The following is an 18,724-nucleotide window of genomic DNA, read 5'->3' as shown; positions in this document are numbered from 1 at the left end:
CCCAATGTGTGACAGGATGTTATGTGAACAGCGTTTCTTTTTTCCCTTGTAGTTGCTGGAGATCCCGGGGTCCTTGTGGCCCAATGACACACGGTTATTACACGCGCAAGAAAAACGAACGCACGCGCGGGCTCGGCCGGCAGGTTGCGTAACTTGCTCCTTCCTCCCGCGTTCCGCGCGCTTATTGTAAGTCAGCGTGCTCCCTCCCAAATCTATATGGCTATATGCGATCAATCTAAACTCTAAAGCACAGACCGAAGGAGGAAAGAAGAAGAACAAGAGAGGCTAGAGAAGCTCCAATTTTATTCTTGAATCTCAGGTCGCACACCATTAATGGAGATCTCTCAATACCAATTGGAGATGAAAGATCGCAGACCGGATGCTCTTGGAGACTTGCGGGTCCTCCCCGACGAAGTCATCTGTTCTATCTTGGAGAATCTCACTCCTCGAGACGTCGCTCGCCTTGCATGTGTTAGCAGGTTTCTCTTTTTCACTTGGTTTCCTTTGTATTATTTTTTCTTTTAATTTCAATTGTAAATTGTTTTTTTCTTCTTTATCTCACTTTCGAAAGCAAAACTTCACACCTGGTTGGAATTGTTGTTGTTAATTTTTATTAGGTAGAATTATTATTGTTATTGCTGTTAGTATTCATTGAAGGGCACTTTCAAATAACATTGGCCACATTTTCCTTTTCTTGGTTTGGCGATGTCTCATTTCGTATTGAATCTTTGTTCTAACTGTTCTATCTAGTATCCTGAAGTCCACTACAAAGTTATAATGATTCTAAGTGCTCACATATCTTCTCCATTTGTATATCCATGAAGGACGGGTACTACTAATATTTTGCTAACTTGGCTCTATTCGTTTAGACCTGTTACTGCCTTTGAAAAGATGGTCTTTTGTTCTACAGAATTCTCTTTTTTTTTTTTTAATGTGCTATAAAATTGTTGAGGTGTGGTAGAAGAGTTAAAACTAATGAACTCCGAAGTCAGGCTATGGAGACTAGGTTTGCACCCTAGATTGTATTTGGTTTGAAATCTTCCTTAAAGTATGCTCTGAAAAGGTTATGATTTACGTTGTTAAGCTGATAAGAAAATGTTTGTACATCATAATCCAATCAGTTGTTGCTGGAATGCCTTGAGGAATAGCTCTGAGGTTTGAGGTATTTTTTTGATGAATAATAATAAATTTATTGATTCGGAAGTAAATTTAGAGTGAGTTCATACATCATCCCAGCGAGAGGCGCAAGCTGCAGCCCCTCCTTGAATCTTACAAGTAAACTAGGAAAGAAAAACAAGTATCACAACCGAGCCCAAAATAATTCTTCCCCATTTACCCCTTGCTTAGCTAACATATCTGACAAAGTATTTGCTGATCTCCCCACCCACTGTACAGTGACCAACATATTCCTTGTCAACCAACTGAATTTCTTCATTTCATTCTTGTATCGCTACATAGCCTCTTCAGAATTTTTCAACCAACCCACCACCACTTTGGTGTCCCCCTCGATTATTAGTTGTTGTACCCCCAGCTGGTTTGCAAATTGCACCCCTTGTACAGCAGCTAAAAGTTCTGCCCTGATGGAGTTCCCAAATCCCAAGGGACCTGAGTAAAGCAACAAAATCTCTCCCTTCGCATTTCTCAAAGCACCCCCCATTCCGGATAAACCTGGATTACCCATGCTACTTCCATCAAAGTTCAACTTTAGTGAGCCTTCGGATGGAGGAGACCAGCTTGTAATTGATTTGTCCTTTAGAGATGAACACCTCGCTACTGCTGACCAATTTCTCCAAAGGTCATTAAAGGAGAATTGATGAAAGATTTCCAAGGTCTTCAGCCAATGTATTGCCCTATTTAACACACAGTCTTTCAAAACCTGACTGCTCCTTTCCTTTTCTTGAAAGATTCTAAGGTTTGAGGTATTGCACATTAGTTGCCAGACAGGGCACTTGGCTACTGTGGTTTGAATTTACTTTTTATTTTTTTTGGGTGGAGTGCCAACACATCTTGTAGTTTGACTATTGGCATAAGCTTTATAACTTTATATTTTATTTCACTTTTAGTACTGCTGAAAATTTTAAATTTGTAATGAAACCACCCCATATGGACCATGGTCTCTTTTTGGTTATTAGAGTAGTAGCGTTATTTTCCTCTCAGAGGCTTGAAGGAATTTAGTTGTAATATATTTGCTTCTTTGTTCTATTTTATATTGCTATTGATCAAACTCTTTTTGTGTAAATACGCAGTGTGATGTACATACTATGCAATGAAGAGCCACTGTGGATGAATCTATGCCTTAACAGTGTCAAGGGTCAGCTTGAGTACAAAGGCTCCTGGAAAAAGACAACACTACACAAGTATGATTAATATCTCATGTCCAAATGTTGCAGAGATTTCAATACACTATTGAAGCTTGGATCCTATTGGTCCTTATGAATTGGACCAACTATTGAACCAGCAGATTCTTTTTCCTTTCAGTCAAAACCTGTATATATATGTCCCAACAGAGTAACAATCAGTTTCAAAAGAGCCAATAAAAAAATCAGTTTCAAAAGTCTAAAACCAGCCTTGACTTCAAGTGGCCCTGATTAAGGATGTCACCAACCTAAGCCTTAACTATTTTTATGAATCTTTTTTTAACTCACAGGAAATTTCAAAAGCTTCATTGTTTCTTTTCTTTATTCTTTTTGTTTGTTCACTTTGTCGCCTATAATTTGCAACCTAAATTTTGTTTACTTTGCCAGACAAAATATACCCGATGAAGTTGCTGGATCTGCCAGGAAACCAATTCATTTTGATGGTAATATAGTATGTTGTGTTATGAGTTGTTGTTTCTTGATGGAAATGCAATGCCTGTTCTTTCCAATTTCCCCCTCCTATCTTCCTTTCCTTTTTCTTTCAATATTCAGAACAATTACTATATTATTTTCCTTTTGCAGGATTCAACTCTTTATTCCTGTACAAAAGATTGTATAGGTGCTGTACCACATTGAATGCATTCTCTTTTGACAAAGGAAATGTGGAAAGAAAGAAAAACCTCTCTCTAGAGGATTTTCATCATTTATATGATGGGCAAAAACCGGTAAATTTTTTTAATATTTTTATTGAATTTTAAAGAAGTTGATTTTATGCAAAATTTTGTACGATAATATTTGTTTTCATCCTGTACAACTTTCATATTTTCTCCAAATCCTCCAATTCTTAAATCTTACACTTGTGCCAAACATTGTTATTTCATAACAAAAAAGGATCATTTGGTAAAGTGGGAGGTGATGTCAAGGAACAGGGATATCAGAGGCTTAGGGATAGGAAATATCAAACTCAAGAACTTGGCACTATTGGGCAAATGGTTATGGAGGTTTCCTTTGGAACAAGAAAATTTTTGGCATAATGTAATTGCATGTATACATGACATGGCAAACAACGGATGGGATGCTGGTCTTGATCCTAGGGCATCACGGGCATCTCCTTGGAAAGCAATCCACAACTTGCTACCTTCCTTCCTCTTGTATATCAGGTATGATGCTTGTGCTGACAATAGAGTGTGTTTTTGGGAAGATGTCTGGCTTGGGGATACTTCTCTTAAAAACAGATTTCCACCTATCCACTCCTTATCCCTCAACAAAGGGAGAGTGATTTCTTCTGTGTGTGCTAATGTAAACTCATGGGATTTGGGATTAAGGAGAGGGTAGGGAATCTGAATTGGGCATAATAGATGATCTCATTGCCCTTCTTAGCAGTGCTTCCTTGGACCCTTCTTGTCGGAACACTAGGATTTGGTCGGTGTCCCCCTCTGGCTCTTTTACATGTGCTTCCTTTTACTCTACCCTCCTTCACTCCTCACACCCGGTAGTTTCTTTTCCTATAAAGGAAGTTCGGTGTAATCCTGTACCCCCAAAAATAAGAGCCTTTTGCTTATTGATAAAATAAAAGAAATAAGAGCCTTTTGCTGGGTGGTGGTGCTCCAGAAAATCAGTACTATGGATAAATTACCACAAAGGAGGTCGAATCATTGCCTCTCTCCTCATGCTTGTTGCCTTTGTTTGGGAAATGGTGAGACAATTGCACACCTTTTAATATCTTGTCCATTTGCTTCCCTTGTGTGGGATTGGTTCTCCTCCCTATTTGGCTATAGGTGGACCCCTCCCCCGGATGTGGTAAGCCTTTTTGACCCATGTTTTTTCACACTACCAAAGAAAAGGGGTAAAGTGATGTGGATGGCAACAAGAGCAGCCATCCTTTGGTTTATATGGGAGGAAATGAATAACAAAATCTTCCAAGAGGTAGAAAGATTAAACGAACAAGTCATTGACTGTATAGCCATTAAAACTATACATTGGCTGAAAGTTACTGACTTGTTCAAAGACTTTTCAGTGGATGATATACTAAGGGGGTGGTCAGCAGTGGAAAATTCTTCAACTAGATTGTCTGTGTTTCAACCTTATTGGACTCCTGTAGCACAACAAAGGGTAAAATTAAACTTTGACGGAAGCTCCTTGGGTAATCTAGGACCCTCTGGAGTTGGGGGGTCTTTAGGGATGGGGAGGGCAGACTAATGGCACTATATTCTGGTCCCATAGGTGTGGGAGACTCTCTGAGAGCTGAAATTATGGCTATACTACAAGGCTTGAGATTGTTTAAGCAATAGGAATTTCAGAACTTTGAGGTGGAGGGAGATTCTAAACTGTTGATAGGATGGTTGTAGACAAAAAATCTGGATGTATGGACTTTCAGACAACAGATAAGGGAAATACTATGCTTAGCAAGGGAGGCTGGGGTAATCTTCAAATGTGTACAGAGATCAGCCAATTCTGTGGCTGATGGTTTGGCAAAACAGGGGGCCTTTAGAGGGATAAGAAAAAGGGAGTGGTCTGTAAGTTGGACTTGGAAAAGGCTTATGACTCGGTAGACTGGGATTTCTTGAGGAAAGTTTTGACTAAATTTGGGTTTGGGGCTAGATGGTGTAAGTGGATCATGGGTTGTGTTCAGAATTGTCATTATTTAGTGCTAGTGAATGGGACAGTGGTAGATTTCTTTCCAGTCAGTAGGGGTATAAGACAAAGAGATCCCCTTTCTCCTTTCTTATTCATTCTAATTGCGGAGGTTTTGGGGAAACTGATTCATAGAGCAGATAGGGGGCTCATTAAAGGCTGGAGAGTTGGGAGGGTGGAAACCCCCCTCACTCACTTACAGTTTGTTGATGACACGATTCTGTTTTGTGAAGGCGGTAATGTGAGCATTATCAGGAACTTGAAGTCGGTGATGCAACTGCTTGAGCAAATGTCCAACTTGAAGGTTAACCTTGGGAAAAGCTGTGTAGTGGGGGTGAATTTGGAGGAGGGAGAGATCAGGGAGAGTGTTGAAGTGCTGGGGTGTGAAGTCTCTAGGTGGCCTTTGAACTACTTAGGGTTGCCATTAGGTGATAATCCTATGAGAGAGAGCTTTTGGAACCCGGTGGTGGAAAGGTTTGAAAAAAGACTGGTATCCTGGAAAAAGAACTACCTCTCTCTTGGTAGGAGAATTACACTAATTAAGGCCATGCTTGCTAACTTACCATCTTTTTCCTGTCGATGTTTAAAATCCCAGTGAAGGTTGCTAACAGATTGGAGAAGCTAATGAGAGATTTCCTATGGGAGCCGGGAGAGGAGAAGAGGGATCATAGAGTTAGCTGGGAGATAGTGCGTAGGAGTAAGACTTGTGGTGGTTTGGGGCTTGGGAGTATTAGGAGAAGGAATATGACCCTGTTGGGAAAGTGGTTGTGGAGGTTCCCTATGGAGAAGGAGAGGCTATGGGCTAGAATAGTGGCAAGTATACATGGGCTGGAGCACAATGAATGGGACGCTGGAACCAGAGCTAAGACCACAAGCAATTCTCCTTGGAAAGCCATTCATGACCTGCTACCAGTTTTCTCCCCTAATATCAAGTATGATTTGAATTCCGGTAACTCCATAAAATTTTGGGAACAAACCTGGGTGGGGAGTGCCCCTCTAAAGGATTAGTTTCCTTCTTTGTATGCTCTTTCTGAGTTGAAAAATGAGCCAATCTCGTCTTTCACCACCCCGTCCTTTTCCACTTCTGGGATTGGGTGGAACTTGGGTCTAAGAAGGGATTTGAGGGACTCAGACTTCGATAGTATTTCGGGCCTTATTGCACTTCTTGATAACGTTGTCTTAGACCCCACTAGGGCGGATTCTAGAATTTGAACACCTACCCCCAATGACATCTTTTCTTGTGCTTCTTTCTTCAAAGTCTTAAGTCAGTTCACCAGTCCTACTTTCCCCCCTTTCCCTATTGATGAGGTTTGGTGCAAAGCAATACCACCTAGGGTTGGTAGCTTTTGTTGGGAAGCCTATCTGGAAAGAATTAACACTGGTGATCTACTCCAAAAGAAGAGACCCAATAATTGCTTGTCACCTCAGTGGTGTGTTCTTTGTAAAGCGGATGGGGAGACTGGTTTTCACCTACTGGTGTCTTGCCATTTTGCGAGGTCAATTTGGGATTGGGCTTTCTCCCTATTTGGATGTAGCTGGAATCCTCCATCAGACTTGTAGGGCCTTTTTTCCCCTTCATTTTTCAGGTGTCGGATAAAAAGGGAAAGGACTACGTGGAGAGGACTAAGGGCTGCAGTATGTTGGACACTTTGGGAAGAAAGAAACTCCAGGATATTCTCAGAAGCTGAGAGAGGAGCAGCAGATCTGAGGGCTATCGTACATATTAGGGCGGTACAGTGGTTGAAATCTTTGGAGCTATTCACAGATTACACTGTGGATGACATGTTGAGGAAGTGGGGTGAAATTGCAAATTGCACACAGACCAAGTCAATAATGAGTGTGGCTTGGACCCCTCCACCTGGTGGATTTTTGAAATTAAACTTTGATGGGTGTAGTAGGGGGAATCCGGGACAATCGGGGATTGGGATGTTTTTAGGGATGAAAATGGGGTCATTTCTGCCATTTTCTCAGGCCCAATTGGAGTGGGTGACTCCCTTAGAGCTGAGATCTTTGCAGTTATAGAAGGAGTCCGGAAAGCTAAGGAGTTGAACATCAGGAAACTCATAATTGAAGGGGATTCAGAGGTGGTGATAGGGTGGCTGATTAAAGATCACAATGGCTTATGGAAGTACAACAATGAGAGAAGGAAATTCAAGTGGCTGGTGCGGGAGATGGAAGTTAAGACATGTTGGGTTAAAAGATCGGCTAATTCGCTAGCTGACGGTTTAGCTAAACAAGGGGCAGAAAGGGATTCACTGTTTTTGGCTAAGCTGTAACTTTAGTGTTTTTTTCTTTTTTTTTTTTTCCAGTTCTTGAGGTTCTTTGTTGCTCTTGGAAGATAAGTGTGTTTGTCTTCCTCTTGTAAATCTTCTATTGATGATTTAATGAAAGTGTTATTGATCAAAGAAAAAAAAAAAAAAACAGGGCGCCTTTAGGGAGAACTTTTTTTGGGCTGTATTGTAACTTCCTAGTTTGATTGGGTCAACACTCATTTTCTGACTGGTTGACATTGTATGATGAAGAATTACTAATTTTAATGAAAGTCACCATTTCCAATAAAAAAAGCAGATGGCCCACCACAAAAACTAAAACTAAGGAAGGGAGCCTGCTGTAGTAAACCCATCAGCCACTTGGTTTAGATGTCTAAGGATCCATCTGATTTGGGTTGAGAAAAGCAACATGCTCTCTTTTATGTAATTGGTGTTCCACCTGGTTGCATTTCAGTGTTGCATGGGCAGGGGAGTTGGAATCTGACACATGCCCAAGAGTCTGCCTTGGCAAGATGAGAAAGCATGGTCTCACAGGCATGTCTATGGAAAAGTATATACTATTAATGAAGTTCTTTTTTTTGTGTTCTAACATTTTAAAGGGTCTTAGATAGATGTTGCATTTCTTACCAAGTAACCCTTGATATGAAATTCATCTTGCACATTATCTGTTCATTGATGTAAATAAGCTGGGAGAAAAAGGAAATGTTATGCAGAAGTGTCCTCAAGAATATCTGGAGTGTCATCCATTTCTGATGTTGCATTTCTGATGCTTGTCCCACATGGACATGTCATCCATTTAGGATAGTCCATGCAACACTGTCGCATTTGCAGAGTTGTATTCAATGACTAAAGAGCCCAGCCATCTCTCTCTGGCTATCCTGACTCCAGTAAGGAGGATAACAAATTGAGCTCTAGCAGCATCAGCATCCCCAATAGGCCCACTGAAAGCCCATGCAACAGCCCCATCAACATTGTGATCGTATAGTACTCTCCCAATGCCTTTATTTCCTCCTCTCTCTTTTCCTTTCTATCTCTTCAATTCTGTAGATACAAGGGATTTATGTAGAGGGTATGCAAAGAAGGTGTCCAATGAAAATACAATCTATAATGGAAATGAAGCATAGTTTTATACTTTATATGGGTACCCTTAAAAGTCAAATCATCTCCAACATCATTTACAGATTTACTTCCTTTAGACAGCCAGCATATCGAGTTCCAATAGAAATTCTAGGTCTCTGATCTCCCTTCTGATTTGGGGGCATCTCCAAGTCCCATTTTCTTTCTTTTTTTTTCTCCTGACTTAGCATTTCTTGAATCCCCTTGTATTGAAATACTTGAATTACTTGGTTTCTTCTTGATTACCGATGATTAGGGAGGAATGAATGCCTTTGTGTTTTTCAAATGTGATTCTCAAATATACCATAATATATGAAAACCACCTTGTTATCTTAATAACTTGAAGGAGGCAGCACCTTCAAAAATGTCTAGAGTCTGAACCAAACAAAAGAAGGAAACCTGCTAATAGAATGCATGTTCCCAACAAAAGTGTTCTTCATCCATTATGGACTGTTCCAACTCCTGGGTTCATAAAGCTAATCTTTGATGGCAGTAGCGAAGGAAACCCTGGCCCTTCAGGCATTGGAGGGGTCTTTAGGAATTAGGAATGAGGTGGGCGAGATTATTGCTATGTTCTCAGGTCCAATTGGGGAAGGAGACTCTCTCTGAGCCTAAGTTCTAGTTGTTATGGAAGGTGTCGAAAAGGCAAAGGAGCTCAACTTAAGGAGGTTAATTATTGAGGGAGACTTGAAACTGGCAATAAATTGGTTGCAAAAAAGAGGAAATCAGAATGTGGAGTTACCTAAATGAGAAGAGAATTTTCAATTGGTGGATCCGAGACATGACAATGAGGTTTCAATGGGTAAAGAGGTGTGCTAATTTGTTTGCAGATGCACTAGCCAAACAAGGGGTGGGAAGGAATCAATTGTTTTCATTAATAAATTGATTCTGTTACTGATAAAAAAAATGCATGTTCTTCATTGAAGAAAATAGCACAGCCCTCTAGAGACATGGGAATTCTAAGAGTTGAGTGGAAACAGCCAGAGGTTAACAAAATAAAATTGAATTCTGATGGAAGCTCTATGGGCAACCTAGGAGCGGCAGGAATAGGGGGAGCAACCAGGAATGCAGAATGCAAGATATTGGTTCTATATTCAGGGCCAATTGGCATTACAAGCTCGAAGCAATTGGCTTTTCGTCAGGTGGAAGTGGAAAGGGATTCAAAAGTTGTTATATCTTGGGCAATGTTGGAATAATGTTAAAATAACTTAGTTGCAGATGTTAGGGCCTGTTTGGCTAATTAAAGTGTTTTTTTATTTCTGTTATGTCTGTTATTGTACTCAGGGGCACAAGGGTCTTTTCCCTTGTTATTTCTGTCGCCCTATATATAGTAAAATAAACACTAGCGCCACCAGTACTGTTACATTGCAAACCTTCTCTCTTCTCTCCTCTCTTCTCTTCTCTTCTTCTTCTCTTCTCTTCTCTCCTCTTCCACTTATCTCTGGCCGGCTACACTGTCAAGATGGTATCAGAGCGGGAATGCTGATTAAAAGAGAGCAGATCGATCAACCCTACTGTCAAGAGAAGATCGATCAACCCAAAGAACAAATCGAACAGACTAGTAGAAAAGAAATCTGATTCTGGACTACAGAATAGCTACAACTGGTACAGTTCTCCCTATTTTTTTCTCTTCTTTACTCTCCTTGGTCATGTGCCGAGTGAAAACCCTATGAATCTGGGGCGGCTGAATGCTGTCGAACCTGTGTAACCCTAGTTTTCTTGGATCGTGTGATCCTGTTCATGTGTTAAGACAACTGTAGGTCAATGCTGACCTGTCTTCTCAATGGTTTGAGTTGACTATAAGTAAGAAGGATCTCTCCTGCTGATTAGTGGTTGTTAGACATTCTGGAATTCTGGTAGGTGGGGACTGATAAAACTATACAGGTCTGAAATCTGCCGAATATTACCTCAGTTTTTGTCCGGAATTTGGTACTGTTTGTGCTCAATCTGGTTGGTAAACCCGAGTGTGTGGGTGTGAACTGAGTGGAGCATTGTTTTGTGGAGTAAGGACGGGTCCTAAGTCCGGTGTTTGGGACTGATTAACTGCTTGACCATGTCAACTGAGAATTCTGCTACTTCAGAGATCTCAGGGAGCCACAATGGAGTGAGTGGGGGAATGGGTATGAGCTTTTCCATGGCTGTCATTCCCTTTGATGGTCTGAATTACCTTGAGTGGTCTAGGGGGATAAAACTCTACATCACTGCTAGGGGGCGAATAGGATACATCAATGGGAGAGTAAAGGAACCGAAGTATGGAAGTGCTGAGCATGATAGGTGGAACCAAGAGAACAGTATGGTGATGTCTTGGCTCTTGGTTTCAATGCTGCCACGAGTAAGGAAGACTTTTATGTGGGCTGAAACTGCTTGTGAGATATGGGAACAAGCGAAGTCCACTTATTCAGAACAGAGACACTATGCCAAGATATATCAACTACAAGCTGAATCTTCTACTTGCAAGCAGGGGGAGAGGAGTCTCTCGATGTACTATTCTGATTTGACATCAATATGGAAAGAACTTGATCACTATCAGAATGTGAATTGGAAGTGTGATGAAGATGCAAAGGCCTATAAGTCACTTGTATCACAGCAACGCGTGTTTGCCTTCCTCCTAGGGCTGAATTCGTCATATGAGTCCATTAGGGTACAAATCTTGGGTAGTAAAGACTTGCCATCAGTCCAGGAGGTGTATGCCTTGGTGCAGTCAGAAGAAAGCAGAAGAAGTGTGATGAATGGTGTAGAAGGGGAGTCAGTTGCCCTAGCAGTCCGGGGAAATTCAGATACAAATGTCGGAGGTGGCTTTAAAAGGGGTGACACTCAGAAAAAATCAGAAGATAAAAGCAAGCTTTGGTGCACTCACTGCCAGAAGACACGACACACTAAAGATACATGCTGGGATCTTCATGGAAAACCTAAATGGGCACAGGATTTTGGTAAGAAGTCAGCACCGGATCAAGGCAAGAAACCAGGCCAGCAGAATAAAAAAAGGTATAACTCAGCTAATATGGCATCGACAGAGACTAGTCCTTCCGTAACTCAGGAGAGACATCCCGGTTCTGACCCTAAGGAAGATATTATCAACTCCTTTCGTGAAAATTTGGAATTGTATGGTAGGACTCTCCGCCAGGTGGATTCTGGGCCTACTTCTTCTACCTCATTTGCGTCTACATTAGGTAATGCCACAGCCTTCCATGTGTCATCTCATACTATTGATTCACCTTGGATTATTGACTCCGGAGCCTCAAATCACATGACCGGTAAGTCAAATTTGTTCCAGACATATAACCTTCTCTCTGGGAGAGATAAGGTAAGACTGGCTGATGGTTCTTTTTCTACCATAGCTGGCCGAGGCACCATATCTCTCCCACTTGGCCTTACTCTTCCTAATGTCCTGCATGTTCTGAAATTACCTATTAATTTGCTGTCCATTAGTAGTATTACTCACTCTTTGAACTGCTCAGTCACCTTTTTTCCGTCTTCGTGTGTGTTTCAGGATTTGACCTCGGGGAAGACGATTGGTAGAGGAAGCATGGTGGATGGTCTCTACGTGCTGGAGAATAATGTTGGTCTAGTGGCGACTGAGTCCACAAGTTCGTCGAGTGAGAGTCAGGCCTATTTATGGCATAGTCGTTTAGGTCATCTTTCTTTTGAGTCGTTAAAAGTTATGTTCCCAAAGTTGTTTGAGTCCTTGTCAGTGAGTCAGTTACAATGTCAAACTTGTCAGTTGAGTAAGCATTGTAGAAATTCTTTACCTTTAAGAAATAAAAGATCCGAATTTCCATTTCATATTGTTTATTCTGATGTTTGGGGCCCTGTTACTCTACCTACTGCGTCTGGCTATAAGTATTTTGTTACTTTGATTGATGATTATTCTCGATACACTTGGGTTTACCCTATGCGATATCGAGATGAAGTGCCACAAATTGTGAAAGATTTTCAATGCATGGTGTTCACTCAGTTCCAAACGGAAATTCATATTTTCCAGTCGGACAATGCAAAGGAATATTTTCATAGTGATCTCACGAAGTTCTTTGCTTCGAGTGGGTCACTTCAGCGAAGCTCTTGTTCCAGGACACCCCAACAAAATGGTGTGGCTGAACGAAAAAACCGTCATCTTCTCGAAGTTGCTCGTGGCTTGCTGATTCATATGAATGTGCCAAAACAGTTCTGGATGGATGCAGTATTGTGTGCGACATATATCATCAATCGCATGCCCTCTTGGCTACTAGAGTATAAGGCCCCACATCAGCTCTTGTTCCCTACTGCCCCGCTGTCCACCATTCCGATGCGTGTTTTTGGGTGTCGTTGTTTTGTCCACAACCTGTCACCTACTCGTGGTAAACTTGACCCTCGGGCTATTCCTTGTGTTTTTCTTGGTTACCCTTCATCTCAAAAGGGGTATCGTTGCTATGATCCCATTGCCCGCAAGTACTATGTTTCCATTGATGTCTCATTCTTTGAGAGTCAACCGTTCTTCTCGGTTTCTCCTCAGGGGGAGAGTAGGGTTGAGGAGAAACAGGCGACGACTCAGATTCAACTACCTCCTTTACCCGATCCTCCTCCGTTCCGGGTTTTTCATCGTTGCCATAAGAGCTAGCAGAGTTCAAGAGCCGTGGAGCCGGACACTATGCAACAACATCATCGGATTCACCCGAGGTAGATCCGTCTCATCAGCCAGGTACACTTGCTCCCATTGCTCCTTTAAATGTTGATTCACCTGTCCCCAATGATCTTAATATTCCTATTGCTAAGAGAAAGGGTGTTAGATCTTGTACCACTAATCATCCTATCTCTAACTTTGTGTCCTATGAGCATGTTTCACCTTCGTACCGTGCCTTTCTCTCTTCTGTGGATAGTGTCCCCATCCCTAAGACCGTGGCAGAAGCTTTGTCAAAACCTGAATGGACAGATGCAATGCAGGAAGAAATTGATGCCTTACACAAAAATGGTACGTGGGAGTTGGTAGATCTTTCTGAGGGGAAGGAACCAGTGGGGTGCAAGTGGGTGTTCACAGTGAAACACAAAGCTGATGGAACTGTTGAAAGGTACAAGGCTAGACTGGTAGCAAGAGGCTTCACACAGGTATATGGAGTGGACTATGCAGAGACTTTTGCTCCAGTAGCGAAGATGAACTCTATCCGGATTCTCCTTTCCTTGGCAGCAAATCTTGACTGGGATCTTCACCAATTGGACATCAAGAATGCCTTCTTGAATGGTGACTTGGAAGAGGAGGTGTACATGACCCAACCCCCAAGGTTCTGTGCCAAAGGCAGTGAACAAAAGGTGTGTAGGTTAAAAAAGTCCCTATATGGGTTGAAACAATCACCTCGGGCTTGGTTTAGTAAGTTCCATTTAGCAGTCCAACAGATGGGATTCAAACAATGCTAGTCAGATCATACCCTGTTTGTAAAAAGAGGTGAAGGTAAAATTGCAGCTCTTATTGTGTATGTGGATGACATAGTGATCACAGGAGATTGGGAGGCTGAAATCCAGAGACTAAAAAAATTCTTAGCCACTAAATTTGAGGTGAAGGATCTAGGCCCCTTACGATACTTTCTTGGAATTGAAGTTGCCCGCTCTCACAAGGGCATCTTTATTTCCCAACGGAAGTATGTACTAGATCTACTAGAAGATACAGGCAAGTTGGGGGTAATCTGATTCACCTATTGAACCTAATCATCATCTGGGAGACAGTCAGGGAGAGTTTTTTAAAGATGTAAAGATGTTCCAGAGACTCGTGGGGAGACTTCTGTATTTGTCTATGACCAGGCCTGATATTGCCTATGCAGTGGGTGTCCTTAGTCAATTCATGCACAGCCCGAGGACAACTCACTTTGAGGTTGCAGAGAGGATCTTGAGATATCTCAAGAAGTTTCCTGGAGCTGGTTTGTTGTTCCAGAAACACAGTCACTTAAAAGTGGAAGTATATACTGATGCAGATTGGGCAGGAGCAGTCAATGACCGAAAGTCTACCAGTGGTTATTGTGCCTTTGTAGGAGGAAACCTTGTCACATGGAGAAGCAAAAAACAAAGAGTGGTGGCTAGATCCAGTGCTGAAGCAGAGTATAGAGCGATGGCTCATGGGGTTGCAGAAATCATGTGGATAAGAAATCTGTTAGGTGAACTGGGTTTCGCAGTAAGCAATCCTATGTCACTCTACTATGACAATAAAGCTGCCATCAATATTGTTGCTAATCCAGTTCTGCATGATAGGACGAAACACATTGAAGTGGACAAGCATTTTATCAGAGAGAAACTTGAAAGTGGAGAAGTGTGCACACCATATGTCAGCTCGGAAGAGCAACTTGCAGATATCTTCACCAAAGGTCTTCATCATGTGCGGCACAAAGATTTGTGTGACAAGTTGGGCATGATTGACATCTATGCTCCAACTTGAGGGGGAGTGTTGGAATAATGTTAAAACAACTTAGTTGCAGATGTTAGGGCCTGTTTGGCTAATTAAAGTGTTTTTTTATTTCGTTTTTTTTATTTCTGTTATGTCTATTATTGTACTCAAGGGCACAAGGGTCTTTTCCCTTGTTATTTCTGTCGTCCTATATATAGTAACATAAACACTGGCGCCGCCAGTACTGTTACATTGCAAACCTTCTCTCTTCTCTCCTCTCTTCTCTTCTCTTCTTCTTCTCTTCTCTTCTCTCCTCTTCCACTTATCTCTGGCCGGCTACACTGTCAAGAGGCAAGATGTAATAGACATGTCCCATGGACCCTCAAACATATCTTTAGAGATGTAAAGAGATTAGCAAAGGATATAAATGCTGATTTTAGGTGGATCAGGAGGAGTGCAAATGGGTTAGCAGATACTTTAGCCAAACAAGGGGCTACAAGGCAGCTTTTATATTGGGCCTTGTTGTAACTTTGATTGTAATTCTTGGGGATGACGTTTGGATCATTAGTCTGTAGACTTTGTACTTAACTCCACATATTTTAATTAATGAATCAATCCTTATTGCTGATAAAAAAAATGCATGTCCTTCACTTCATTCCCTTTCAAAAATTTCTGCCCTATTTATAAACTTATAGGATAGGATATTCTTATTACAACAAAATATCATCTTCTAATTTAGAAAAAGGGAACAAATTATCTTTAATGATCTTTTTGAATCTCTTAATATTTCCTAAGGTCTAACACTCCTAACTATATTCAAAATAGGAAATAGCTTAGAAGACGATTCAATAATAAACTCGGCAACTAAGATTATTATCTACTAACATCTCAATGCAAACTTTATTTTCTTCCAAGTTTTCAAAATAGGAGATTTTGGCAGCTTTGATAGTTAAAACGGCTGAGTGGATCTAATAAGTTACATCCATAGAAAACTCTTGATGCATTTGGTTGCTAGTAGGCCCATGAATGGTGTGTGGGCTGTGGAGCCCACAACAGAATCCTCTTTTCCTTAGCAGGTTTTGGCTCTCCATCATGAACCATCTCTAATAATTCAAAAGCTGGGACCAAAGTTCTTGGGCCTTTTTGCTCTAGTGGATAAATGATTTATGGACTGCATGACTGCTATGGACATCAAATAAAAATTGGATATTTCATTTTATACTTCATTTCTGTGAATTTTCACATGTCTGAATCTTGCCTTCAACTGACTCTGGTATGAAGCCCTAGCCTTTGAAAGGACTGAGGAATACACCATTCTTGGATAGGAACAAATTTAGTTATTAAAGGAGGTGTTTGGCTCAGGGAATTTAATTCGGTTCTAGGAAGACACTTGGTTTGGTGACCAGCCTTTAAAGGAGGTGTTTCCTTCTTTGTATTCTATTTCTTTCTATAAAGGTCATTTCAAATTTTCTTGTTCTTCCTTCTTTGCCTTTGAGTTTTATTTGGAATCTCGGATTTTGAAGGGGTGAGGAAGCAACTTGTCTGTCAGAGCTTCTCCTTCTTCTTGATAGTGTCAGCTTAAAGCTTCCTTGTCCAGATAGAAGAGTTTGGTTCCCAAGCTCTAAAGGTTCCTTTTCTTGTGCCTCCTTTTTTAAAGCTCTTTGTCAGTCCCCTTCCTCTCTGTCCTTTCCTTTGAAAGAAGTGTGGTTTCAGTTGATTCCCCCTAAAATTCAAGCCTTCTGTTGGGAAGTGGCTCTTAGGAAAATTAACACTCTAGATTATTTGCAAAAGAAAAGGCCTTTTCTGTGTATTTTCCCGAATTGGTGCATTATATGCAAATCTGATGGTGAATCTTGTTACCATTTACTAATTTCTTGTTCACTTGCTACAGATATATGGGATTGGTTTCTCTCTTTGTTTGAGTGCAGGTGGAATATGCCAACAGAGATAAAAATGCTATTTGACCCATCTACCTTTTCTTTACCGAAGAAGAGGGGAAGAGTAATGTGGAGGAACACTAGAGCAGCAGTGGTGTGGACTTTGTGGGAAGAGAGAAATGCTAGAATCTTCCAAGAGAAAGAAAGGAGAAAACGACAAATTATGGAGTGTGTAATGACTAGGGTTATACACTGGCTACAAACATTGGAATTATTCAAAAATTTCACATTTGATGATATTTGGAGGAATTGTCCTTTAGTGATTTCTCAGTGTAGAAGGTTAAGGCAAGGTTGGCTTGGACACCTCCCATTGGAGGATTTCTAAAACTAAACTTCAATGGGAGTAGTCAAGGCAACCTAGGCCTAGTTGGAATAGGAGGGGTCATCAGAGACAAGGAAGGAAATTTAAGAGCATTCTTCTCAGGACTGGTGGGGAATGGATACTCCTTAAAGGCAGAATTATACACAGCCCTACAAGGCGTACAGATTGCAAGAGAGTTAGGATTGGAAAATTTGGTGATAGAAGGGGACTCCAAGGTGGTGGTGGGTTGGCTAAAAAACTAGATTTAGTGATTTGGGCTTACAGAAATGAAATGAAGAAATTCAAGTGGATAACTCAGCAGATGGATGTAACTATACAATGGGTGAGGAGGGAGGCAAATGCTTTTGCTGATTCTCTAGCTAAACAAGGAGTAACTAGGGATCAGTTGTACTAGGCCAACTTGTAACTTTATGATGTTTCTGTATTAATGAGTGAGGCTGCACCTTGCACCTCATATTGGGATGCTTGTAACAGACTCTTTATCATTTTCTTCTAATGAAATCAATTGAATTTTTATCTATCAAAAAAAAAAACAAATTTAGTTATTAAATGCTGACATTGATTTATACAATGATTACTTGGTTCTAATGTCCATTTCTTATGTTTTAGAGTTGGAGTCCTTAGTTTTACAAGCTAGAAGCTAATCCTATTAGTTAAACATCTCTAAAACTTTTCAATTTCAGATTCCAAGAGATATTAAAAGGTAGTATGAGATCATCTTGTATGCTAGAGAATCCATGGAGCTGAAAAAGATTGTAAAGACAAGGAAATTCTACCCAAGGGTAACAATATTTGCACCAAATGTTTGTCCACAATATTTGAATTTGTACTTGGGGAGGGTTAAGAGATTTTACCCCTCCCCTTGCTTCCTTGTATCTGTTTCTTAATTTATTAGTAAAAAGTTCTGTTATTTATAAAAAAAGTTTGTCCACAACCCAGCTTCTTGCTCTGTTTTCAACATTGTAATGAATAATGGACAAGAAAGATATTGGTTTAGTAGGGATGCCATGTTATGGAGTTTATGGGAGGAGCGAACTACAGGAACTTCTCAGATACAAGACAAAATCATTAGATTGTTTTAAACTTGGCCACTATAATCAGAACTGCACCTGGATTTTGATGAGGGATGCTTTTAGGGGATTGGTTGTGTTAGAGGATGAAAATCATTTCCTAACTGCAGATTCTATGGCCATGGTTTGAGGATTGCTAACATCTTTCCATGGGAGTCATTAAGCCAAGCTTCAATGGAACCTTGTCTTGGTGGAGTTGATGAATTTATTGTGGTCTGATTCTGGCCCAAGGACATGGAGACTTCATTCTTGAAAAAATCATACATAACCTACCTCTATGACCTTGAGTTCTTTCTTCTTCTGGTATAGACACACATAAGTGTGGAAGCTGAACGTAAATCTCAGGTGGTCATTTGGGTGTATGTGGTGATTCCATTAGCGCCATTTTGATGTAACACCATATTAGAGTTAGCCAGGTCAAAGCCTTGTTGGAAAAGTGGACATCTTTTCATAATGAATATTGCAGTTGCACCATTTATCATTTTATAGTATGGGAAGGAGTCGCATGGATACAGTCAAGTCATATCAGGGATCTTCTAACCCAGGTAAGATCTCTTACAGTACTTGTCTGTGTTTTGTGTTTCACTCCTTTAGAATTTCTCTTTGGGTTGGCCCCCTTTTGTTTTTGAGTGCCCTTTCTATGCATTGATCTCTTTTTATCATTACTAATGAAAG

General features: G+C 40.8%; 2 protein-coding genes across 4 annotated transcripts in view; both read left to right on the top strand.

The window, feature by feature from the left end:
* The first annotated feature begins 138 nt into the window (after positions 1 to 138).
* LOC104608655 (putative glycosyltransferase) overlaps positions 139 to 18,724 on the top strand; it is a 40,618-nt gene continuing 22,032 nt past the window's right edge. For 2 of the 3 annotated variants that reach the window (XM_088891139.1, XM_010274702.3), the window contains exons 1-4: positions 139 to 479; positions 2,247 to 2,357; positions 2,745 to 2,800; positions 2,940 to 3,082. In XM_088891139.1, coding sequence (XP_088747265.1) covers positions 334 to 479; positions 2,247 to 2,357; positions 2,745 to 2,800; positions 2,940 to 3,082 — 456 coding nt within the window. In that variant the 5' untranslated portion in view covers positions 139 to 333. Of the gene's footprint in view, positions 480 to 2,246; positions 2,358 to 2,744; positions 2,801 to 2,939; positions 3,083 to 17,688; positions 17,762 to 18,724 lie in introns of those variants that run through there. The other variant, XM_088891138.1, reaches the window with a different exon arrangement.
* On the top strand, positions 3,092 to 11,980 carry LOC148803663 (uncharacterized). Its single transcript, XM_088891155.1, has 2 exons — positions 3,092 to 11,631; positions 11,868 to 11,980. The coding sequence occupies exons 1-2, from the start codon at positions 10,431 to 10,433 to the stop codon at positions 11,894 to 11,896; spliced, it is 1,230 nt and encodes a 409-aa protein (XP_088747281.1). The 5' UTR covers positions 3,092 to 10,430; the 3' UTR covers positions 11,897 to 11,980.

Source organism: Nelumbo nucifera, chromosome 1 (genome assembly GCF_055504915.1).
Source record: "Nelumbo nucifera cultivar China Antique chromosome 1, China Antique-T2T, whole genome shotgun sequence".
In the NCBI taxonomy this organism is placed as follows: Eukaryota; Viridiplantae; Streptophyta; class Magnoliopsida; order Proteales; family Nelumbonaceae; genus Nelumbo; species Nelumbo nucifera.
This window is presented reverse-complemented; position numbering and strand designations above follow the sequence as displayed.